Consider the following 26849-nt stretch of genomic DNA (forward strand, 5'->3'; position numbering starts at 1 on the left):
ACTTGAATCTCCTTGGTGAGGGTATCCACTTTGGCAACAACATCTTGTGCGTCACTGATTTTCTGCTCAACTTCAGTAACTCGTTTATCATGGTTGGACCACTTATCATCCAGTCTTTGCAATGTAGCAGTGGTGTCCGCAATAAAAGGGCGGATTCATTTGAGTTCCTCCATTAAATCCTCAAGGGTAACTGGAAGAGGAGATTTGGAGGGAGACGGTGGGTCCTTGTTGAGGCGTTTGCCCACAGGAACAGAGTCTTTGCGTGAAGCGGAAGCAACATTAGAGGCCTTAGAAACATGTCCGTGCTCCATGATGTGAAAGCCTGAGACAGGATCAGCGTGAAGCAAAAAACAAAAAAAAAGAGCGACAGAACGTGATGAAAGGCTGCAAAGTCCCTGAAGAAACACACAGAAACTATGAAAAATGGAGACCACAGTCAAGAAAAGTCGAACTGGATGTCAACAGAGCGCAAAAATGAAGAAATGATGCATGCGGAGGAGGCAGGAAAGCATCAGTGCACAGCCAAATCGAAGGTTGAGGAGAGAGAAAATGGAGGCAAAGTTCCAGCGATCAAATGAGAAGCAAAAATGACTCAAAGCGCCATATTAAATGTCAAATAACCATGGAAGCGCTACAAAGTTGAAGAAGCACAGCCAGGAGACAAGAAGCATCAAGAAGATACAAAAATAGAGCCATTGGAGAAAAATTATCGAAAAACAATGAAGAGAAAAAAACAAAATGGCGGCCGTTTCCGAGGAGATAGCATTTATGCAAATTCTAGCCTCAAAAAACGAGTAAGGCGTACAGAAAAATACCCATGTGTGGAGGGGCAGTTCCGACGCACAAAACAGCAGTTTTCGGCAGGAAACGCTGCCCAGAAGCGGTCCCTTCGTGTGGAAAGCGCTGCCGAAATCGCGGAGCTCAGGGGGGAGCGGCCATCTTGTTTGCCGCGTCGCGCGCCCTTCACAAATTTATATTCTAAGTCCCAAGTAGGCAGCAGCATCAAAAGAGAAATGGATAGCATCCCTTGCAGCACAAGAACGTTCTCTGGATCCCCCTCAAAACGGAGTGTTTATATATACACTATTTTTGCTTATGAAATCAGTAAAACTGCACAATCATCTTGGCATGACCAAATAAGTTACTTACTCAGCAAATAGGAGCATATTTTATTAAGCGTAATATTTTCTTAGCACTATTCCACTACATGAATATTGACTCTGCCTGTGCTAATGCCACCCATAGATGAATAAACAAGATACATGAACAGCAGCACGCTATTATGAATAAATTGCGGAAGGACCTTGGAACAAGTTGCAGTTTTGTTACCAAGCCAATGATGATTCGTAGTGAACAGCAAAAACAATGACAATGCAAATAAAAAAACCTGACTCTTCTACACCATTTACTGCAGAAATAAACTATGAAATGGGCAGGTGGAATACAGGGGAGATATCCAGTTTGTAAATTATAGCTGCTAAGCCCAAACTGATGCCTAGTTAACAAGGGTCAGAAAAACATACTTCTATACATCATCAGAAATTTGTTTTGAAGACAATAATACTATATCAGTGTGTACATGTGTAATCAAGTTTAAAACCACATTTTGCCTTTGTTAATAATGCACAAAAACATGAATGCACAAAAACACTCAACCACATTAAGAAGAAGTCCTACGTCTTCAACGTAACACTCAGGTCAACAGTCCTGTAAAAAGAAGTGGGGGGGACTGACAATATGCAAATGACCTCATGACATCATGAAAAGCAGAGCTCGCACGTTTCCCAAGTCCAGTCCAAGTTTTTACTCTGTATTTTGGAACTTGTAGTCCTGCTTATCCCATTAGAAAATGCGCAAATAAAGACATCGTAAACAAAGTAAAAACCTGGACTGAGGGAACTACCCACGCAAGACTCTGGGAAAGCTGGGGGCCCTGCATTACCAGAGGAAGCTGCGCCGCGGCTAAATCAAATACCCACACTAGATAGCAAAGAATCGCAGTGAATGCTGCGCAATTAACCCAGTCCTTCGCCGATTTGTGTTTTAAAGTCACAGGACGGCAAATGAACGCTGTTTCATATTACTGCAATTAGGACAATACTGCTTAAACGAACGGTTTCCTTTTTCATCCCTGCCCCGTAGGGCCCAAGTTCTTGGCAGGGGGGACGGCGTCCACCCTGTGAAAAGAGTGGAGGGACGCCGTCCACCCGCGTGGACTCCCCACTCGAGCCCTGGTAACACTGTTATCGGTAGACATTTTCCTTAGTCAATAAATGCTAAAACATGCACAACTAGAAACTGATACTCTTAGCATAATTCAGGTCCCTTCTCTACCTCTGCATTGTACTCCTCCCAAATCTACAGTATAAGATGCCAAAGCTGCGGTCACGGCTGATGCTTTTGTCGATTTACTCCATTTTGAGGAATAACTCCCACGCTTACCGTTTTTCATGACTGGCATAGTAATAGAAGGGCTTACTGCTCTGTCCTGCATCAAAGCCAATTTGGGCTGTGTGCCTGCTACCTCTTTCCATTAATAAGTTAATCACCCATGTTACTAGCCCCTTAATCTAACACCCCTGCACACCAGTATTTGCCAAACAAAAATCAAAAACAGAACCAAAATGCAGCTTTGTACTTTTCAGTATTCAGCCAAGACCTCCCCTGCAGCTTTACAAATAGTACACCTAATCCCATCTGAAACTACTCAGTCATCCAAGCAAGACGTGCACATTTTAAGAGCAGTGGTTCTAATTTTCTTCTAAGAATTTCTAGTTCTTCAACATGAACTCAATTAAATTTCATGTTTCTGATGCAAGAAGTCTGCATGCCTGTGATCTCAACCGCAGACATAGACACATACAGTATCACATACATTATGAGGATTGTGATGTATTATATGGTGTTGTTGTGAGACTGCACCATGTAATACACTCATGAAACCATCTTGGGTCCAGTCGGGTTAGTTTATAAAACCAGTTGCTCAACCGAGGGTAGCCATGGCTAGGAGCAGCAAGGCTTAAACAAAGGAGCATTTAGAAGCACCAAATAACAGAATAAGAAACTCACACAGCACAAAAGCAATCCACCACCAATTTATAAAAATTGATTCTATTTTTATGAATTTTTAAATAACAAAGTGAAAAAAGTCACCATAGGGTTCCGAAGATATAGATTTTTAAGTAAAACATAAATATCAGCTTTTTAGTACAAAGTACAAACAAGCATTGGTTTAGGCAAGTTTAAAATAGTTGTGTTTGACTAGTTTGTCCCAGATTGGTAACCAATTCCAACAGGGAGAAGGTCGGGGGCAATAAGGGCAATACGCAGTATTTTGACAGTTACCTGGTAACCAAGTCAGTTTTGGGTCCAGTTCCACTCTTTAAGCATGGACCGCCATCGGCTTCAATAGAGTGGTCCTGATGCTGGGGATACAGGATGCTGAAAGATGCTCTTGGTGTTGTGCGATCGACAGGGCCTTTCTAGGGTTATTCCTAGGTCCACAGTTGAGGTGGGGCAGCTTTGACCACAGTGATTGATGTGTCTAGAAGTACTCTTTTGCTCGACAAAAATCCAGTATGGCTTGGCTGCCAGTCTCCGGTCACAGCAGGTCCAGCTGTATCCTTTGGTGAGGGCTAGTGTCCATCTTTGGAAACCAATGTGCAATCGACGACTCTCCGAGGTCCGCCAGACTCGAGTGCAACTTTTGAGCACTGAAGAGTGGTCTTCTTGACTTCACGTTGGCGGTTAACAGCTATTAGGTCAAATCAGCTACTAACTAGTCAGAGCAGCATATTACAGCTTTTATGGCCTTAGTGCTGGAACAGGGAATCGGCCAACTGACTCTTGAAATTCACCTTTTCTGTTTGGGGCTAATGAGTTGGTCACAACAGGCACAGTCATCTCTTAGCTAGCCCAAGGTGCAGCAGGTTCAGTCCAGCGGTTGGTGCTGTTTCTCCTGCCACATCCAGGGTTCAGCAGGGCAGTCCTTCTTAGGTCCTCTATCGAGTTGAGATGTGATCTGAGGTTCAGGTTGACCGAAGTGCCATATTTGTGCCTAGAAAGTGCCCTGGGAGGGTAAAGTGGTCACTAGCCAATGGGCTATCAGGTTCCCTCCCGCCATATGATGACGTCACACTATGTGTGGCATTCTAGCATTCCCATACTGAGCTATTCTGCCCACTTTCAAGATGTCAGAACACCGGTCTTGGTGTAGAAAGCTTGGTAGCCCACCCTAGAGGTATGGCTACTGGAAAAAATAGTTTGGCAACTAGTTTCCCCTCTCTCCTACCGCTGAAAACCCTATCTAGCTGAACAAAGGGGCAGCTCCTTTCGAGTGTGGTTACATTTGCCCATGAAAGCTGACTTCTCATTTGAAGCTTGCCTTTTGGGCCTATACCCTCTGTGGCTTCCTGCGAGGGGGAGGTGACACCTCCCTCTGCGGTAGGTTTCTATTGTTCATGACCTGGTGAGTCATTCATGACTCAGCAGAAGGCTGTCTGGTGGACAGCAACTGTAAATGACCACCGGATAAACGGCTTCGCGGGCTTCATCTGTAATCGCTCGTGGTGGCAAGTCAGCTATAAATTTAGCGACTAGGTCCGCGTCAATGTATTCGTGCGGGGAGTATAGGTCAGCATAGTAAGCAGCAAAGCCCTCCGCAATTGACATGGGGTCAGTCATCAGGGAACCGGAATCATCTAAAATCCTCGGGGGGGGGGGGGGTCCGAGCGTGGAACTGGCCCTGACACAATCTATGAAGCATCGTCCCAGATTTATCCCCCCATTGATATACTCTGCTACGGGTTGCCAGCCACAGCTTCCGCGCCTCGTCCAGCAACAATGAGGCATAAGACTGCTGAGCCAGCAGCAACTGCTCTACCGTCCGGCCCTCCCCATCCAGTCCACTGCGGTGCTCCAACTCCCTGATGTCCGCCTCGGCCTGATCCAGGGTCTCCCTACGCCGCTTCCTAGCCGCCGCACACCATGCAATGTCTATGTCCCGCAGCGTGGGCTTCATAGCCTCCCAGAGCGTCGCCTTAGTCGCCACTGTCCCAACATTTTCAGCTAGATACTGCGCTATGGCCTTCCTCATATGTGCTTAGTAGTCCCCTAATTGCAAGTGCCAGACCGTGAAATGGTTGCCGCTGCCGATCCAAACCAATAGTAACCGCCGTAGGGGAGTGGTCCGACAACCCACGCGGCAAGATGTCCGCTGCCTCCACTCTACCTTGAGCCGCCAGGGGAACAAATATATAATCCAGTCTGGAGAAGGATTTATGGACAGCTGAGAGAAAGGCGTACTCTCGCCGTGCGCCATGTATGTGCCTCCAAGTATCAACCCATCCCAAATTCCTAATCATATCATGCAACTTAGTATGGCCAGTTGCCCCCATCCCCCCCCAGGCCTGTACCTATCACGTGTTTGATCCACCACATCATTCCAATCTCCACCGATAACGGCCAGCACATTTGGGATATCAGCCTATATCGCTAATATCTTTTCTACTAGAGACCACTGCAAAGGGGGCAGAGCATACACGCAGCCAAACACTACCGATTCTTCCCCCAGTGTACCCTGAACAAAGATGTATCGGCCCTGCGTATCTAACCAGTGGATGGAGTGTACGTATGGGACCTTACGATGCACCAGAATGGCCACCCCTCTGGAACCCCTGACAAAGCCCGCATGGAAAACCTGTGTATAGCCATATCGTTGGAGGCATAGTGTTTTAGTCCCCAGGAGATGTGTTTCTTGCAGCATTACGATATCCGCCCCCGCCCTTTTAGCCTGTTTCAGAACTGCCCCCTGCTTGATCTTATCCAGCACTCCCCTTACATTCCAACTAAGGACACGAAGTGTGCTCCCGGGCCCATCATCCGGGCTCGACATCAAGGACCCTTCGTATCCAAGGAGCATCACGCTTGCCAGTTGTGTGCACCCTCAACCACCACTGCAACATTATCAGGACCGTGCAATCCCCCCCCAAGTCAACATCCAACAGCTCCCGGATCCCTCCCCCCACCCCATACCTCAAGTTCCTGTCGCGGTGTAGCAGGGCCTCCACCCCCAACACGAGGCCGACGACCCTCCCCACCAATGGATCCCCATAACCCTATGCAATTCTCCCAACACCTACACCCACCAACCCACAACAGGGGGACCCCTCCCCGCCCGTAGATACCCCCCCACATCCCCAGTCATCCCCAATTGTTCGCTGGGACCCTCATACATTGCAGTCACACTCCACTCCCCGCATGTACGGGGCCCACTTACTCCCCAGGGCGGAACCCCGAAAGACAAAGAGCCATAGCAATATGTCAACAATATGTCTCTTAGCGCATTCACGTGCCCTTCTTCTGCTTCTCGGCCGCCCCCATCGCTTTCTCGGAGGCCGTACCCGACACAGACCGTTGCCGTGATCTGGATCTCCAATTGTCTTTGCGCCGTCCATCACGAGAGGACCTCGCCTGTGCTTCATCATGCGAGGAGTCGGAGTCTCGCCCCTGGGGTGTGTGTACCTTCACCGGCCTAATTTCGTCTGTCCACTGAAATACCTCCTCCGGGGAGTCAAAAAAGTGAGTGCGGGATTGAAACACAACTCTCAGACGGGCTGGATATAAAAGGGCGTACTGTATTTTCAGGTCCCACAGACGGGCCTTGGCTGCTGTAAAAGACTGGCGTTTCTGTTGCACCATGCGGGTATAATCCGGGAAGATCATGATGGTGTGGTTTTCATACCACAATGGTTCTTTCGCTCTGGCCTGCTTTAGGATCACGTCCCTGTCGTGGTAGTTAAGGAGCTTAGCGATCACCGGCCGCGGCCGTGCTCACTCCGGTGGCTTCTGCATCAGGGCCCTGTGCGCTCGTTCAACAACAAAGCAGCGGGATAGAGTGTCAGGCGACATCCAGCTTTCGAGCCACCACATCAGGAAGCCCTCCATGTCCCCTTTCTCACAGCCCCCTGGCAGTCCAACAAAACGGAGGTTGTTGTGCCTGGCGCGCCCCTCTGCATCCTCCACATGGAGCGCTAAGCCTTTTTGGACGGATTCCAGGCTAGCTACCTTGCGTTTTAGAGTCACTATGTCATCTTCCGCCCCTGAAATACGCGTCTCGGCCTCTGTGATGCGGGAAACCGCATTCCGCGGATCTTGGCACAGCAGTGTAACATCCGACCCCACTGCCCCGATCTTCGCATCCAACACATCCGGGGACTGAGTGATGGCCGCCATTAGAGCCGCATTGTCCGCCCCAGCCTCCTGAGATCCACTGGAGGCCCCCGCGCTGCCCCCCGGCCCGTAAACTTGTCAATTGGTCCATGCTTGAGGCCTCCTCCACCACCACCTGCCCCGCGGGTCATAGCTGCCCAACTGCTTCACTGTCCAAGCTCGCCAAAAAGATCCTCTGGATCGCCGCCCACAACTCCCGTTAGAGGGCCCACTGCGGCCCGAGCTGACCGCCGAGTTGCTGGGCCAGGCACCCCACCGCTGTCTCCACAGTCCCAGGCTGCCCCCTCCAATGCACCACTCGTCCAGCAGCCGCGCGAACCACCGGGGCCCCAAACCACCTCCACTAGCTTCCAACTGCCGCAGACCCCTGTCGGGTGGGGCGCCAGTCCACAGTTACATCAGGCGGGGCCCACGGTCGTTCACTCGCGTACCTTAATGCAGGGTCAGTCCGGCCCCTTGCTCTCCACTTGCTCGGCGGGGGCCCCCAATGTTGTGATCCGGGCAGCAAGATTCCCAGCCAGCGTCCGCCAGGGCCAGGCCCCCCAGCCACTCCTCAGGTTCACGGACGGGACTCACGAAAATCGAGGTCCCCGGCTGCAGCCGTCGGCACAGGCCTCTCTCCCGCCTGTCGACCCTGCCGGGGTCTCAGCACGTCTCCCAGCGCGCTGCTCACTCCGTCTCGGGGAGTCTCGCTGTAGGATCCAGTAGGAGGGCTGCCAGCAGGGCCGCCCCCCGCCAGCAATGCTGCCCCGGCACTCGGGCCGGGCCCCTCCACTCCGTCCCCTCTCACGGGCCCGTCAGCGAGATCTGCACTCACAGGCTGGGAGCCGGGACATCTCTAGGCTGCACCGGGCCAGACGTGACCTCCTGCCGCCACAGGTCCGCCGCCCACCGTCCGAGCCCCTGCTGCCACTTCACTCTGTAATCCGTGGTCGTCAAACTCAAGCGCCCCGGCTGCTGCAGGCCTCGTAGGCCGTACTGCGTCTGTCTGCTGGCTCCCGGCCCCCGGGGAACAAAGCCGGCCAAGAAGTCGCCGATGGGGGCCCGCTGACCTCCGGTTCCGAACGCTAACCTCTGGGTCACTGCTGGATGGGCAGAGCAGGATAAATCCACGCATAATCGGCTGGCGGGGACAGAGCTCTACTAAGCCGCGTCCGCCATGCTTGCCGTCCAAGCCACGCCCCCAAGTCACTTTTTTTTTAACAGCGACATCAAATTCAATTTGAGCATCAAGTCTGGTTTAATGCCACTATTAGTTTGATAATTTAAAATACCAATGTTAGCTGTCCCAATCGGAAGCTAGCCTGTAACTAGGTACTGACCAATGGGGCACCTAGCCTTTCTACAGCAAAACTTCAGTTTGGTGTTTTTACTGTTAGGACATAAGAAAATATATGTCCCACTTAATAATATGCAGCTCCCTCCCATAGAGCTGAATATGCCTCCTTTAGGGGAGACATAAATATTGTTAAGGGAATTGTGGGCTTTGCCATTGGTGTAAATGGTAAAGTCGAATAGCAGAGATAGGAGGAAAAAAAACATAGCAACACGAGGCTGCTATACGGGAAGCCGTAACCCTATTCGATCTCCTGTGGTGCAGCCTGTCTGCTCCGAAGTGGTGCTGAGGCTGTGCTCTGTAGTTCGCCCATTTTGCGTTCAATTCTTTAACATCCGGAAAATCGATTTGTGTTACTTTCCACGCTACTAACATCCTAGAAACTTGTCTTCACTTTTCCTGCTTAGGCTCTTGCCCTTCTCTGAAAACTGGCCTCTTTTCGGAGCTCACTGTCTTTCTACTAGACATGTCTCCTCTGCCCATCCTTTGCTTTCCTTTGTCCACAGTGTCTACTTTTTACATAAGTTCCTTTCTGTCTCCATCGTTCCTATCTTGTAAATCAATCCGCTTGAAAGAATATTCACTCTGGGTCTCAGTCCTACTAACCACACCTATCCCTCTCCTCCCTGTGCAGCAGATTCTGCTCATCAAATCCCTTCATCTCAGATTCTTCCCTCTATCACTATTTAGTAGTATTTTTTTTCTGATCAATCCTTATTTTGCCCAGTTGTATTTCATTGATAAATCTGGTTCAGCCATTTAGTATAAGGCTTTAAAATAAAATGAAAATGAACCTCAAGCGATCAATGAGCTGAGCTAGTACGTTTGATGAGAAAAGTGTGCCTAAATGCGGTTGTCTTTATCCTTGAACTGCTATTCAAGGACACTCGCCCATATGGTCAGAGAGCGAAGGATGAGCAGAGAAAGAGATCTATATGTCCTTAATTTGACATTGTTTCTTTGTGAACTCCTGTATAGTACCTAAGTCACACAAGACAGGTTTAATTGAGGAATGCAAGAGGATGCATTAAAATATTTAAATTAGTCAGATATATCTAGTTAAAAAATATTGAGCAACATATTGTTACAGGCAGCATGGAAAATAGCGTGTTGTATAAAGTAAATAGTCCCTATCTTAATCTAAAATGGCCTAACCTAGCATGAAACCCATTAAAAGGTCATTTGGAAAAGAGCAAGAGTTTGGAGCATCAAGCTAATAGTTGCAAGAAAGTGAACTCCTCATTAAGAGTAGTTCTGGAAATTCAGTCGGATTTCCCCAACAGTTGCGGTAGCAACTATTAATCCAAGTTAATCTGATACATGTGTTTTGTCTCTATGCCTACAAGTGCCCCTCTTTTCCCCTTCTCATCTTAATCATTTTACTTTACTTCTATCACTTATTTTTACATTATATCACGCGTCTTTGGGTTTATTGAATCTCCACATGTTGTTTTCCTCTTATTTTTCATCTATACCTGAATTTTGCTCTGTAATCTAGACCCTCTGGTCTCGAGCAACCCTGCAGGACTCTATGCATTTGAAATGTATATCTTAAACTGGACCCTTGTATTCTCTGATTTTCCTTTTCTGTTTGTTCATTTGTCTATGAAATATTGCTCAATAAAATTCTCCTGAAATTAAAAAAGGAAATTAATCACAGCAAGAGCTATGATTTAGAATAAAAAGAAAGTCCCCTCACGAAGGGTAAGGATAACAAGAAAATCACTGTTAGCAATAGCTTAGAGTAATTCAGGCTAGCACAACAAAGTGCTAAGGGACCTGTCAGGGTAGGTGTGCATGGAATGCTTTATCTCTCTAGCTAGGAACACGTACTATAAGAAATCACAAAACATATGTTGCAAAAACAGGTGCCGCCCTAAGTCATTTTGAGCCTATGAAGAGAGATCTTCTGATGAGCCATCGCCTCTCTTCTCGGTTCTCATGGTGAACATCCACGTTGACATGTTATTTGAATGTGGCTACAGCATATTTAAAAACAAGCATTTACAATGCAATGGTCTCGGCATCATTAAAGGTAGAGCTATTGGCATTGCTCATGACATTTCTTTTTTTTTCTTTAAATCATAAATAAATGGCATTGTCATTTACATTGCCAATACACAGCACTCTGCACTCAACAGCACACAGCACTCTGCACTCAACAGCACACAGCACTCTGCACTCAACAGCACACAGCACTCTGCACTCACTACTCTGCACTCACTACTCTGCACTCACTACTCTGCACTCTGCACTCACTACTCTGCACTCACCACTCTGCACTCACTACTCTGCACTCACCACTCTGCACTCACCACTCTGCACTCACTACTCTGCACTCTGCACTCACTACTCTGCACTCTGCACTCACTACTCTGCACTCTGCACTCCCTACTCTGCACTCACTACTCTGCACTCTGCACTCACTACTCTGCACTCACCACTCTGCACTCACCACTCTGCACTCACCACTCTGCACTCACCACTCTGCACTCACCACTCTGCACTCACCACTCTGCACTCACCACTTTGCACTCTGCACTCACCACTCTGCACTCTGCACTCACTACTCTGCACTCTGCACTCACTACTCTGCACTCTGCACTCACTACTCTGCACTCAGTACTCTGTACTCAGTACTCTGTACTCAGTACTCTGTACTCACTACTCTGCACTCACTACTCTGCACTCTGCACTCACTACTCTGCACTCACTACTCTGCACTCACTACTAAAGGTAGAGCTATTGGCATTGCTCATGACATTTCTTTTTTTTTCTTTAAATCATAAATAAATGGCATTGTCATTTACATTGCCCATACACAGCACTCTGCCCTCAACAGCACACAGCACTCTGCACTCAACAGCACACAGCACTCTGCACTCAACAGCACACAGCACTCTGCACTCACTACTCTGCACTCACTACTCTGCACTCACTACTCTGCACTCTGCACTCACTACTCTGCACTCTGCACTCACTACTCTGCACTCACTACTCTGCACTCTGCACTCACTACTCTGCACTCTGCACTCACCACTCTGCACTCACCACTCTGCACTCACCACTCTGCACGCACCACTCTGCACTCTGCACTCACCACTCTGCACTCTGCACTCTGCACTCACTACTCTGCACTCTGCACTCACTACTCTGCACTCACTACTCTGCACTCTGCACTCACTACTCTGCACTCACTACTCTGCACTCACTACTCTGCACTCACTACTCTGCACTCACTACTCTGCACTCACTACTCTGCACTCAGTACTCTGCACTCACTACTCTGCACTCAGTACTCTGCACTCACTACTCTGCACTCACTACTCTGCACTCACTACTCTGCACTCTGCACTCACTACTCTGCACTCTGCACTCACTACTCTGCACTCACTACTCTGCACTCACTACTCTGCACTCTGCACTCACTACTCTGCACTCACTACTCTGCACTCACTACTCTGCACTCTGCACTCACTACTCTGCACTCTGCACTCACTGTGATGGAATTGTTGGATGAGTAAAAGGGTGGCTGGATGGACTGCATGAAAGGGTGGGAGGAAGAACGTAAGAATGGATGTGTTGAAGGATTGATGGATGAGTGAAGCGGCAGATGGACAGATAGATGGATTGATGGATAGAATGAATGAGTGGATGGATGGACTGAATGAAAGGGTGGATGATTGAAAGTATCGATGGATGGATGATTAAAAGGATTAGTGTAAAGATAGATGAGTGAAAGAATGGCTGTAAGAATGGATGAGTGAGAGAGTCGATGGATGAATGAAAGGGAGGATGTATGGATGAAAGGCGGGATTTATTGACAAGTGAAAGAATGGATGGGTGAATGAAAGATGGGTGAATGAGTGAAAGGGTGTTCGGAGGAATGGAAGAGTGAAAGGATGGAAGGCTGGGTGAAGGGTGGATGGATGAATGAGTGAAAGGGGTGATGTTTGGAGTCAAAGTTTGGATGGGTGGACGGATGGATGGATGAGTGAAAGGGTGGATAGAGGGATGAAAGTGAAATGATGGATGGAGGGATGCAAGAAAGGATGGATGGGCTTATGGATAGGTTTGGAGATAGATGGATAGGTTTGGAGATGAATGGGCGTACAGACAGAATGGTGAGAGACTGACTGATAGATGAAAGAATGAATGGATGGCAGAATGTAAAGGTGAAATGATGGATATCAGTGGGTGAAGGATGAAAGGATAGATGCTTGGGTGGAAGAGACAATAGAGCTCCTATGGGGAGGGTCACAGTGACTTGCTTCGTGCCTTAAGAGCTTTGGTTCAAAGTGAGGGATGTTTCAATTCTCTGGCTTCTCCCTTGCTCGCAAATCAATACACTTGTTAATGCAAGTTCAATTTAATTGTGAAACTATCTTCATGAACCGTGCGGGCCCCACTGTGTTATTCCTTGCAAATCACGTGCACGCAGAGTGTCGGGCAATTATCATGTGCACGTTTAATTATCGTGCAGACATCGCCTTTGTGTATGTGCACAGCATAGTTTTATCATTCAAAAAACTTTACTTGGCTTTACGCTTTTAAAAATATTTTCTCACACACGTATTTTTGCGTGAATAAATCTTCCATAAGGCGTTCGTTGAGTGTCCTGTGGCTAGCATGTCCTGCTACGCTCCTGTTTTGGGGTTTTCATAAGTGTTTTCTCAGCTCATTCTCCTTTTGGAGATTGTTACAGATTTACTTCTGGCAACAGCAGGAGTAAATCCATTTACATAGTTTAAATGGTCAAGGAATACCTCCAAAATTGGTGAGGGTGTAGGTGATGTTAAATAAAAAATCTACGATTGACTCATTCAAGACATTTTTGCATGCGTAGCTGTTCAATGTTTATAGATTTTCTTCCAAAACTCCCTTCGAGATTGAGGAAGTTTGAATTCACAAGGCTTTTTTCAGGAGAACTCCTGGAATCATTTATGAGTTTCAAAAATGAGTAAATATAAGCCCAAACCTAGGAGTAAACCTACTACAGATGTACATTTATATATTTTTTAGAATCCATCCCATTGTTAGCTATTGCAACCGTTTAAGAACAGTATTAGGTAATATATATATGAAGCCCCGGGTGACAATGGACTGTTTCCATGACATTACGGCTTAATAATATCCGACCCATGGGGTGGCTTTGATTTTTTTGGTACCCTGCTGGCTTCTGTCCCCAATTAATAGCACACAGAGTCCTGTCCTCTCTGAAACCAGAGAGGCATTCACAGCCCAAACCGGCAGGGTTGGCCCGAGAGCCCGACAGATCATATTCCCGCCCATAATTACACAACTTCGTCTGCAGGGCCTGGGATCGCACCAAAAATAGCCCCTAATTAGAAAGCAATTTTCTCCCGAAGAGAGGGCGCTATTAACTCTTGCTAATGGGTATTTTAATATATTCGATAGATGCGGTACTACTTTCATCATCTGTCATTTACAGCGCTTAGAAACTGTAGAAGTTGAAGCTGAAGCGCTATGCAGTAAAGTCACAGTCATACAGCAGCTCTGCTACCGGCACATGAACTCACTGAGCTATCTTGATGCTGTGTCCTACCTCCGTGAGCATCCGGATAAACATGATGGGAACACTGTGAATGATGCTGGAACACCGAGACAAAAACATTCAACAAAAACACTCAGGGTTTATGGGAACTTTGGTGGGAGTTCAGCCTATCTGGTTTCAAGGACCCAGGAGCAGATCAAAGGCCGCGGCTCCTCTGTTCTGTGTTTGACGAGTCTTTAAAGCGAGTGTGTCACAGGAGGGGGCAGGGGCAGATGGGGGCGGGGTGCCACCCAGGCTCTAGGCTGGTACAGTCATGGTCTGAAGACATCAGAGGGCGATGCCCTGAAAAAAGCCACCCCCACCTCAGGCAGGATCGGAGGAGAGCTGCGGGCGGAGGGAGGGGGGGAGCGGGACGGAGGAGAGCTGCGGGCGGAGGGAGGGGGAGCGCGACAGAGGAGAGCAGCGGGCGGAGGGAGGGGGGAGCGCGACAGAGGAGAGCTGCGGGCGGAGGGAGGGGAGGAGCGGGACGGAGGAGAGCTGCGGGCGGAGGGAGGGGGGGAGCGGGACGGAGGAGAGCTGCTGGCGAAGGGAGGCGGGGGGAGCCGGACAGAGGAGAGCTGCGGGCAGAGGGAGGGGGAGAGCGGGACAGAGGAGAGCTGCGGGCGGAGGGAGGGGGGACGAGCAGAGCAGCTCTGGAAACCACCACTGTCTTTCTCCAAGGTAAAGCAGAAATGCCTCGGAGAAAGCATGGTAATTTTCGCATTCGGGGGCGTGTGTTTTGTTGTTCTGAGTGACGGGTGACGTCACTGGCGAAAGAACAGCAAAATGTACGCCCCCAAATCCGAAAAAGATGGAGCCTATTCGGAGGGACAGCTCTCTCCTCCAATGGCTGGCCTCCATTTAGGAAGCCAGCCAATGGGAGAGAGGCAAAAACAGAGGCGGGACAAATAGTCCACACTAAGCAACATTAAATCTCGGTACTTCCGGTTCTGCCTTCGGCAGACCGGATATTACCTTGACCTAAAAATACATCTAAGTAGGTTTTCATGAGAACCTTACCAAGCCCATTCTATTAGCTGTTCAGTATCCCATAGTGTAACTAACAATGGACTGCTCTATGAAATGAAACAATATCTACATCATGGTTAGATGATGAAATTCAAATCTATAGCACTCATTTTCTTTCTTCAATACTTGTTCTTCATAAGCATGTGGCAGAGGAAAATATCTAAAATCAGTGAACTCATATGGTGTGAGGAAAGAAAGAAATACACTTAGCAGAAAACAACACATTTCACGAAGTTTTTTTTTATTAAAGGGAAATGTAGGAATGAAGAAATATATTGAGACCTAGCAGTGAAAGAATGATAAAAATGGGAGTTTTCAGCCGAATAATAAGCTGCACATTCGTTTTTTCACACATATAAGAAATGGACATATTCATACGGTTTGTTTTTGTTAAGCATTCTCTACTTTAATGTCAAGGTAGATTTTAACATTCATGTATGGTTAATATCTTCTAAAATTCTCAGCTCTATCACTCCCTTTTGGTGTCCCTAGATCCTAGGATATGAAAACGTCTGGTCAAGTTTAGGAGGTTATCCCATTTTACAATAGACATTGCTTGTCAAATTCTACAATTAAAACCAGCAAGTATAGGGCAGCAAATTTAAACCAAAAATCTTTGTCTATTTCTTTGGCAGGTGCCGGTTGCACATTGTTTTCGACAGCCAGGACATTACAAGAAGAAGTTCTGCAGCGTCTGCCGGAAACACCTGGAAGGGAGCACTGCATTACGGTGTGAAGGTATGCTTAACTGATCAGGTTGATAGCACAAAGCTCTCCCCTGTTTTCATTTGAATTTTGTGATAGGTGTCTGATGCACTAATAATGTAACATGTTCGCAGGGCAGATGTTGAGTTCAGTGCCTAGTAGTGCACTGAACGCTTTGTATAATAACTCAAACAGCAACTCCCTGTTGCAAGGCCGATGCTAAAAAAAAAAACTCAACGGTCAAGGTTACATTCATTAGACTTTCAGGGTCATCGGGTAAGTCTAAACCATGATACACCCTTACATAGTAAAATAAAATAGCAGTCATCACAAAAGTGTTCTTTGAGTGTGTGATTGTAAGTTTCCAAAGACTCATGTTAGATGAAAGAGTAGGAAGCTCATTAGGTATTAGAACATTGGAATGTTGGGAGCTCCATTGAAAACAATGGAGTGCTCTGGGCTTATAATGGCTGGTATAAGCCTGGAGCTCCAACATTCCACTGTTTCTTTGTTCACAGCTCTGGCTGTGAACAAAGGGTTCAGGGAGCCTGAGGGGATTCCAATCCCCTCACGTTCCCATAAGGCTTTGTTTTTTTTGTTAGAACATTCTGTCCTCTAGTGACAGAATGTTCTAATAGCCTTATAGCCCTTCGTAGATGGGCTATACCGCTATTAAAGTCCCTCTCCCTTGTTAAAGGCCCTGGCCTTCGGCTCGGGGCCTTTAACGCTGGAGAGGGCCTTTAATAGCCGGTATAGCCCTCTACGGCGGGCTATAAGGCTATATTAATTCATGTGGCAGTTTATTAATCGAGAAGAAAAAAACGTAAGCACTTCTCTGTTATCTTAGAAAAATGGGCTTTGAAGTAGTGGCAGATGTAGGACACTGTCCAGTATGCAGGACTAGTTGGAGAGCGTGGTGGCACCCAATGGTACCCAGTGACGCTGCTTTCCACGCTTATCTCTGTTTCACAGATCCCCTCCTACCGACTCTGCTTCACATTTAGTTTGATGCAGTTTTATATAGTGCCAACATCACCCGAAGGTATTGGAGCTCTTTACATCAGCACAAGCTAATCTACACAAGGACACATTAATTTTTATAGGTCCGGGAAGATGAAGTGATTTGCCCAAAATCAAGGATATTAAGCTGACAGCAAAAGTCGAAACCAGTTTCCCATCTCCATAGTCGCCAGCTGTGGCCTCACATCTTCTCCCAAGAGGATGCCACATTGTCTCCCTAGCTTCGGCCACAGTTGCACATTTTATGAATACAGCCAAATCACGTAATCTCCCCGTGGCAGCTTACGTTTGCTGTTGGTTGACCGTACACCTCCCGCCCATCGCTGCTTGCCCCGCTAAACTCCGTTGCACTGATCCCCCTCTTCCCACAACTCTGCTCTTCACATTTCTTTTTTGGTGCAGGTTGATATATCGCCAACACCACCCTGAAGGTATTGGAGCGCTTTACATTAGCACCAGTTACTGTTTCGGTGCAGTTTTATATAGTACCAACGCCACCAAATGTATTGGAGCACTTCACATTAGCACCAGTTACTTTTATTTGTGCAGTTTATGTAGTTACTTTACACAAGGACTCATTCATATTTGTAGGCATGGCGAGTGATTTGCCCAAAATCAAGGATGTGAAGCAGACACCGAAACTTGAACTCGGTTTACAACGTTCCATAGTCACCTGTTCTGGACCTTACACCACATCCTCGCCCGAACCGATGCCATATCATCTCAGCTTTGGCCTCAGTTCCGCATTTTGTGATTATGGATAAACCACTTAATCTCCTCAATTCTAAACTCAAAAGCATTGGTAAAGCCAGTAGGTGAAGGAACTCGAGGCCTAGCCAGCGTGCTAGGTTTTACAATAACACATGCTAGATGGCATGTGTGCGCCTACTGTAGGACCGAGAACAAGAGGTCTTCACACAAGGAAAATGCTGGTTGGGAGCACACTGCCTCACAGTCCCAGCACAGTTCGCCCCTTTGCATCCTGGTAAATGCAGTACACAGTTCAAACTTACTTCAAAATTAGCTGGAGTTTTTCACCAAAGTCGGTGCAGACATTACTGTATATCTCTCGACACGTGTTTCTGGGTTGAGCCCGTCTTCAGTAGAGAGCAGCAGTATTAAAGAGCAAAGAAAAAAATCATCTGGGGTTGCTGGGAGTGCTGCCTGATATAATATTTGGCAGCCTGCTCAGCAAACCCCAAAATACAAGACTGCATTCTCTACTGATGACGGTTAATAAACCAGAAACACGCCTCTAGAGATCAGCACTATCTGCGCCAACCTTGGCGAAACACTCGAAATTTTCGGAGCGTGCTACAGGAGACTGCATTTACCAGAATGCCTGGGGCGAACCTTGCCTGAGAGGTCAGCGGTGTGCTCCCACATCCTGTTGTCTTCACACAAGGGAAGGCAGGCTGAACCGCAGCAGGCCAAAACAAAACTTCACATAAAACTCACTCACCTACGTTCTTGTACTCCCCGGGCCTGGTGACCGGACTGCAGTGACACAAACTATTAACCCACACTGTAGAGAAACATAGACGGAGGCTCCACTAGTCCCCAGACCACCTAAAATAATACAATCTAAAGAAGTAGCTGGGTCTGGTGGAAGAGGCAGAGGCCACTGACACACCCACTCCTACATTGTGTCAGATGGCTTGCCCTGCCCCCAGCCATTAAGACTAATGGTGATCTTCCGTCTCCTCCCTGGGCCATGTGATTAACGCCCAAATTCAAAGTCTGTTCTCTGCAGCAACACACACACTGTCTTTAAAAGCCTCACACAGCCAACGCATTTGCAGAGCCAAGGGCCATCCTGCCCCACCCCATCAAAAAAGAAAAAAAACACAGATTTACACATCTATGCCACTGAGCAGCAAGCAACATTTATTGCTCGCTGCTTGGTGTTTCTTCTCATCCTTTCATTACTCATCCAGCCCCTTACTACCGGCTGTCCCCAAGGGTACCATTGTTTCAAAACTGGATCCATATGCAGTTTGAATCCCGACACTGGCAGTCTGCCCCTCGCCCACTATTATCAGCAGCTTCAAGAACATGTCTGAAACTAAATTACTCAATTCAACCCGGTGTCTTATAATTTAAACTTTTAATGCATAACTTGTTGCATTGATCCTATTGCCACCTGGTATTAGTATATATCCTAATACTGTTGTTCACTTGAGGTGGGGTAAAATGAAAGATGTATCGAAAAGCAACAGCAAATTATTGCATTAACGGTTACCACTATAATTTGTAGCTGGTAAACCCACAACACAAAATAAATAAAATAAAATGAATACCATTCAACTGCATACATTATTCACAATACTAATATGTTATTAGTCAAGTGATAAAATATTATTAAGATGTAGTGTTTATATTGTGTCATCATAGTGCTCATTGAAATAAGTGCAATTCAGATAACTTTAACTGCAAAAGAGATGAGCATTTCAACATAAAAATAGGCTGCATTGATCATACAATAATACATTTGATTATTCAGTGTGAGCCAAACAGCACTCTTGGTTATAGACAGTCTTAAAGAATGATGCAGTCCATATTGTAAATTAGAATTATCAATGTTTTGACCCCAATGGTTTGTTTAGCTGGGGCCATCATCTGGACATAGTGAGAAGACAGTCAAAATGAAAGTCACCTACAAATAATGATCTGTAAGAGACAAAAAACAGAATCATGGGATACTTGGCGCCAGCTGGCCAGGATGAGGTGCTCGGTGGCTAACAGCTCAAGGAAGCACCTGTCTGGTTGAACATAATTAGAACATATACAGGTACAAACAGGCCTGAGGAAAAGGAATACATCCAATATTACTGCTAAAATAAAATCAGCCAGCAGGGAAAAGGACCAAAACTCCAAAGTTATAACCAGAGAGTAGCATTAAGCGATGTGCCTGCAATGCAGTCAACTTGCAGACCCATAGTTCAGAAGCTCTGAAACTAGGCAATTCTACCCCTCACCCACTGGCCTGAACGACTTGAAGTACCCACTTGAAGCTAAAGAGCTCAACCCAACCCTACCTGCAAAACTATCCTGAAATTGAACACTTTAGTTCATACCTTATTGCATTGATGCTAGCACCACCTGCATCAAAACTGGAGTTGAATCAATATTACTGATCAAAGACCAGTGATGCTGGACTTGTCTGTCCCATGAGTTCATTCTGCAGGAAGGTTATCATTCTTTATTTGCTAAACCCAGAGAAAGTGGCAGGGTAAAAACTGCGCAAAACCGTATGCAATAGTGTCCCAAATTATGTATTCATAGTTGTGCTCCAACAACCGGAAGGGGGCACTAACCACTTCCAAATCTGAGATCGTAATGCTCCCCAAGCAAAATTATCAAAACAGTTCTGAGCACCAAATTCATATCCAAAACTTGATAGTCCACGCGATGTTGTCGTTCTTGTTTTATTATTTATTTCAGAACTTCATACGTATCCAACACGTGTTTCGTCTCATGGTAATTCAACCGATGACTTCATCAGGGATACAAGATAAGCAATAATTGGTTTCATAAGCATTCTATACCTCCTAATTTGTCACCAAGGTGAGTGTTAGTGTCCTTGAAGTGGCACATGCTCATGCCATTGCCAAAACCAGTCAGTAGTAACAAAAAAGCACCAGTGAGGATGATTACTAACTATCACCCTCACTCACACAAAGTGTATAGCACACTAAGAAGACATTGACACTTACTTACGGGCTGATCAGACATTATGGCCTTTTGTAACGGATTCTCTTGCGGTTACATATTGAAGAGGAAACACAATACAAAATATTATCAGTCCAGTTACCCCAAACAACAGATACGCGAGACATGGCTGCATAAAAGGGCCATCGGTTCATATAAGTGCAGGCATTGTAATATGTGGTGACTGGCTAATAATAGTGTGGTTAATTTCCTCACAATAATACACGAAAGTCTATGAAACGTACACACATTGATTTTAACACCAAATTTGTTGTATATGTCCTAATGTGCAAATCTAACAAAATATATGTGGGAAGCACCAGCATGTCGCTTAACGATTGTATTTCTGAATATTTGAGAGCATTAAAACAATGTGGCCACAGATATCCCATTCCAGCACATGCAAAAGATTGTGAGGCTCAGCATACACACCTTAGCTTTAAGTTTCATGGGGTTTAATCAATACAGAATGATGTGAGGGGAGGTAACCGTGTACTGAGAACTGAATTTTGATCACTAACTGCAATACGTTTTAGGCACTTGATTCACATTTGAAATAATTGATGTGATGCTAATAGTGACTAACATCCACTTTAGTACACTGTCTCTTAGCTGTACAAGCACTTTCCTCTCCACTTCATTTTACAGCATTTGAAACATAGACAAGGCTTTACTCTATGAAAGAGGAGTCTTAGATTTTGGTGTATAGTGACTATTTTGGTAATTTCTCTTTTCAGCACAGACAGATTCTGGATATTGTGAGCCATTTGATTACTTATTACAGCTTTGATTAAATATCATGTACATTGTTTTCACAGCGATTATAAATACAAGATAGAGATTGTTTACTCTTAATAAACAATGTAGGTCCCGTAATTTTGGGACAGACTTATTAAATACATTTGTAATACAGTTACAGTATTGGACAAACGTTGCTTTGTATTGGGATGATACCCCACATGACGAGCCCGCAAGCTCACACATTATATATACGTGACTATGTGATGCTGTGGACTGCACGTTGAGATCGCTTCTCAGGTTACTTTACGTTTTAATATGACTGAGTGACCATACCTGAGGCGCAGGCACACATAGAAGCTTATCTCGGCTGGGTAATAAGACAGTAACATCAAAATATGTATTAATCACTCATTTATACATGACACTGATGACTTTACCAATATTATGAAAGCACATTTTCGTTGTATCAAACAGAAGAATTAGAAGATTTGCCATAACTTATGAATACACATAGGGCAATTACCCTTATGTGAGATTAGCAATATGGCATTAAACCACCAGGTTAAGATGGCCCTGTCAATGATACTTGTGATGGGTTGTCAGTTCTCTATCAGGACACTTTGTGAGAGTACAAATAACCATATCAAGATGTAACGGCTGTAGCACCCCAAAATCGCACGGACAGAATACATTTTGCCGCTCTACTCGAACATACTGCGGTAAGAAGAATCGGTTGCAATTACTCCCGAAGCTTACTATAACAATCTCTGTGCACTCCAGTGTTTACGATACATATTTGAGCTGACTTGTACATACACATGAACATTATCGGCTCGGTATGACTAGAGATATGTAATCAATATGATTCATGGTTTTATACGCGAATAAGAAGTTGACTAAATATAAGATTACTATATATCCTTATTTGATGCAGAAAAAAATGTACGTCTCCTGAGAACCTAGACCGAGGTTTCTCTGTCTTAAGAATTACTGGTGTCACCTTTTTTGTTTTAAATTTACATTTAATTTACATATGAAGAGATGCGAGGGTTAAGACTTATGGCATTTACTGAATTTGTATGCAGAAACGATTTGTATATTTGGATTTGAATCATATATATGGTCTTTAACTTTAAGGTTGAGTTTCGAGAACAATATATGGTGGCTACTAGATATTACCTGGTCAGGACCTCAGTTTCGTTTTTTCTCTTACTCAGATCATTGCCCACGAGATGTTTACTAGTACTGATGATACTTTACAATGTTTCAGTACTTAGGAACTCAGGTTACACAGTACTGTATGTTGGAAACCTTACATGGATTAATTTTTCGAGGATAAGTGTGAATGTGACATGATCTTTGTCACAGGTGTTGCTCTGTTCTTGATTTGAAAATATAACAGTGCTTGGTAACACGATGCATCTACACATGCAGCACATAGGTTGGTGATTGATAATTTACCTTTTCTCTCCATACTAATTCATCCTCCTTTATTGAACTTTACTGTGAATTTCTTTACTCACCTTTTTACAACATTAATATCAAATTTGTCATCTGGAAGACTTTGAGTGCCAGATCCTTCTCTCCCTTTACTTTGAGCACTATCTACACTAACACTCAGCTTGGTGATGGATTAGAAGGTATAAGAAGCTTATAAAACCAATACTCAGTATGAATATTGCTTGTCTTGTAGCCCTGATGAAGTAATCGGTTGAATTACCGTGAGACGAAACACATGTTGGCTACAAGTTTTTGTTATGTTTTCGCTGGATACGTATGAAGTTCTGAAATAAAGAAACATTCAGCTATGACAACATTGCGTGGGCAATCAAGTTTAGGATATAAATTTGATGCTCAGGGCTGTTTTGTATGCCATTTCGTGTCACCATGAGCATGTGAGGAATTTCCTCCATGCTGCAGCCTCTAATGTTGTATGATTACATTCCCCACCCCATGTGCCTTTTAACCCCTTCCATGCTCATGACGAGCTCAGTTCGTCATGCAGTACACTGCTTGTGTGCTGATGACGAGCTGAGCTCGTCATGAACAATGGGTAATGTGCATTTGCAGCACAGAGCATGAATTGCTGTAGCATTCATGTGGTTAATGTCCACAGGGTATTAGGTGTGAAAAGGATGCACTATGCAGATCTTTCAATTCCACTTTTTAGGTCTCGCCTGACCGAGCGCATGCGCTTGCTGGAGAGACATTTAGTGAGGGCTCAAAAAATGCTACCATGGCAAGCCTGGCCAGCCTAGAGCTACAGGGCATGTGCACGGGCGCACGCTTAGGAGCAGAGGCGCCAAATGGCAAACCTCGTCTTACTCATTAAGTGCTCAAGATCACTTTTGCCCAAGATCACTTTAGCAGCGCCCCTTTGATGTTCTCGTTCAAAGAACATCAAACATCAAAGAACATGTTGTTGTGTTAATGCTTTGCTGCGCCCGTTTGACTTCCAATGTGCTTTCTCTTTCCCAAACCCGATGTTTGTGTTCCTTTATTTTGAGATGCTTTTAGTATTACTGTCACATCCACAACCACACACACAACCACACGCACAACCACACGCACAACCACACACACAACCACACACAAACACAACCACACACACAACCACTAACACAACCACACACACAACCACACACACAACCACACACAAACACAACCACAAAAACACACACAACCACACCCAACCACACAACCACACACACAACCACACACACAACCACACTCACCCACACACACACACACACACACCCACACACACACACACAACCACACACAACCACAACCACACACAACCACACACAACCACGAACACAACCACTAACACAACCACTAACACAACCACACACACACAACCACACACACACAACCACACACCCACAACCACACACACACAGCCACACACACACACACACAAAACCACACACACACAACCACACACTCACACACACAACCACACACACAACCACACACACAACCACACACACAACCACACACACAACCACACATACAACCACACACAACACACACACACGCACAACCACATGCAACCACACCTACAACCACATATACTACCACACACACAACCACACACACACAACCACACACAACCACCCAACCACACAACCACACACCCACAACCACACCCACAAACACACACAACACACACAAAGCCACATACACACAACCACACACACAATCATACACACAACCCTAACCACACACACAACCACACACACCTACACACAAACACACACACAACCACACACACACAACCACACATACCTACACCCAACCACACACACCTACAAACAACCACACACACAACCACACACACAACCACACACACACACACAACCACACACACACAACCACACACACACAACCACACACACAACCACACACAACCACACACACACACAACCACACACAACCACAAACACACAACCACACCCACAACCACCCACAACCACACACACAGCCACACACAACCACAACACACAACCACACACACAACCACACACAACCACAGACAGAACTACAACCACACACACAACCACACACACTCACAATTACAACTACACACATAACCACACATACAACCACACACACACAACCACACACACAACCACACACACACAACCAACCAAGCACACAACCACACACACACACAACCACATACTCAATCACACTCAATCACACACACAACCACACACACACAACCACACACACAACCACACACACAACCACACACACACAACCACACACACACAACCACACCCACAACCACCCACAACCACACACACAGCCACACACAACCACAACACACAACCACAACACACAACCACACACACAACCACACACACAACCACAGACAGAACTACAACCACACACACAACCACACACACACAACCACACACACTCACAATTACAACTGCACACATAACCACACATACAACCCCACACACACAACCACACACACACAACCAACCAAGCACACAACCACACACACACAACCACATACTCAATCACACACTCTACCACACACACAACCACACACACACACAACCACACCCACAACCACAATCACACACACACACACAACCACACACACAACCACACATACTACCACACACAACAACACAAGCACACAACCACAACCACACACAGCCACACACACACACAGGCACACACACAAGCACACCCAACCACACACACCCACCCACACACAACCACGCACACAAATACACACAACCACGCACACACAACACACACCCACACATACAACCACACATGCAACCACACATACAACCACACACACACAACCACACACACCCAACCACACACACACAACCACACACACCCAACCACACACCCAACCACACACAAAGCCACACACACAGCCACACACACATCCACACACACAACCACACACACATCCACAACCACACCCACAGATACAGCCACACACACACACAACCAAACCACACACCCAACCACACATACAACCACACATACAACCAGACATCCAAGCACACACACATACACACATACACACAAACACACAACCACACAACGCCACACAACCAAACACACATAATCACACACACACACAACCATGACCAGACACCCAACCACACGCACACAACCACACGCACACAACCACAAGCACACAACCACACACAACCACAACTACACATACAACACACACACACACAACCACACATAAGCACACACACACAAGCACACACACAAGCACACACACAAGCACACATACAACCACACACCCACACACACCAACCACACACCCAACCACACACCCAACCACACACCCAACCACACACCCAACCACACACCCAACCACACACACACACACACATACACACACGTACACACAAACACACAACCACACACACACCACACACACCCAACCCACACACCCAACCCACACACACAACCACACACACACAACCACACACACACAACCACAACCCCACACACAACCACAACTACACACACAACCACAACTACACACGCAACCACACATACAACACATACAACCACACACACAACCACACATACAACCACACACCCAACCACACACCCAACCACACACACCCAACCACACACATACACACAGACACACCCAACCACACACACACACACACACACACACAACCACACATACAACCACTCGCATACACAATCACACACAACCACACACACACAACTACACACACAACCACACACACAACCACACACACACGCACAACCACACGCACAACCACACGCACAACCACACGCACAACCACACACACACAACCACACACACAACCACACACACAACCAACCACAAAACCAACCACAAAACCACACACACAACCACACCCAACCACCCAACCACACCCAACCACACAACCACACCCAACCACACAACCACACCCAACCACACAACCACACCCAACCACACAACCACACACACACTCCCACAATCGCACCTGCACCTACACACAACCA

General features: G+C 46.2%; 1 protein-coding gene across 1 annotated transcript in view; it reads left to right on the forward strand.

Annotated features, from left to right (window-relative positions):
- Window positions 1–26849, forward strand: part of DGKQ (diacylglycerol kinase theta) — a 1501752-nt gene that overhangs the window by 719150 nt on the left and 755753 nt on the right. Inside the window, exon 3 of the mRNA XM_078676348.1 lies at window positions 15785–15887. Within this exon, the coding sequence (XP_078532474.1) occupies window positions 15785–15887 (103 nt within the window). The remainder of the gene's footprint in view (window positions 1–15784; window positions 15888–26849) is intronic.

This window comes from Lissotriton helveticus, chromosome 2_1 (assembly GCF_964261635.1).
Source record: "Lissotriton helveticus chromosome 2_1, aLisHel1.1, whole genome shotgun sequence".
Classification (NCBI taxonomy): domain Eukaryota; kingdom Metazoa; phylum Chordata; class Amphibia; order Caudata; family Salamandridae; genus Lissotriton; species Lissotriton helveticus.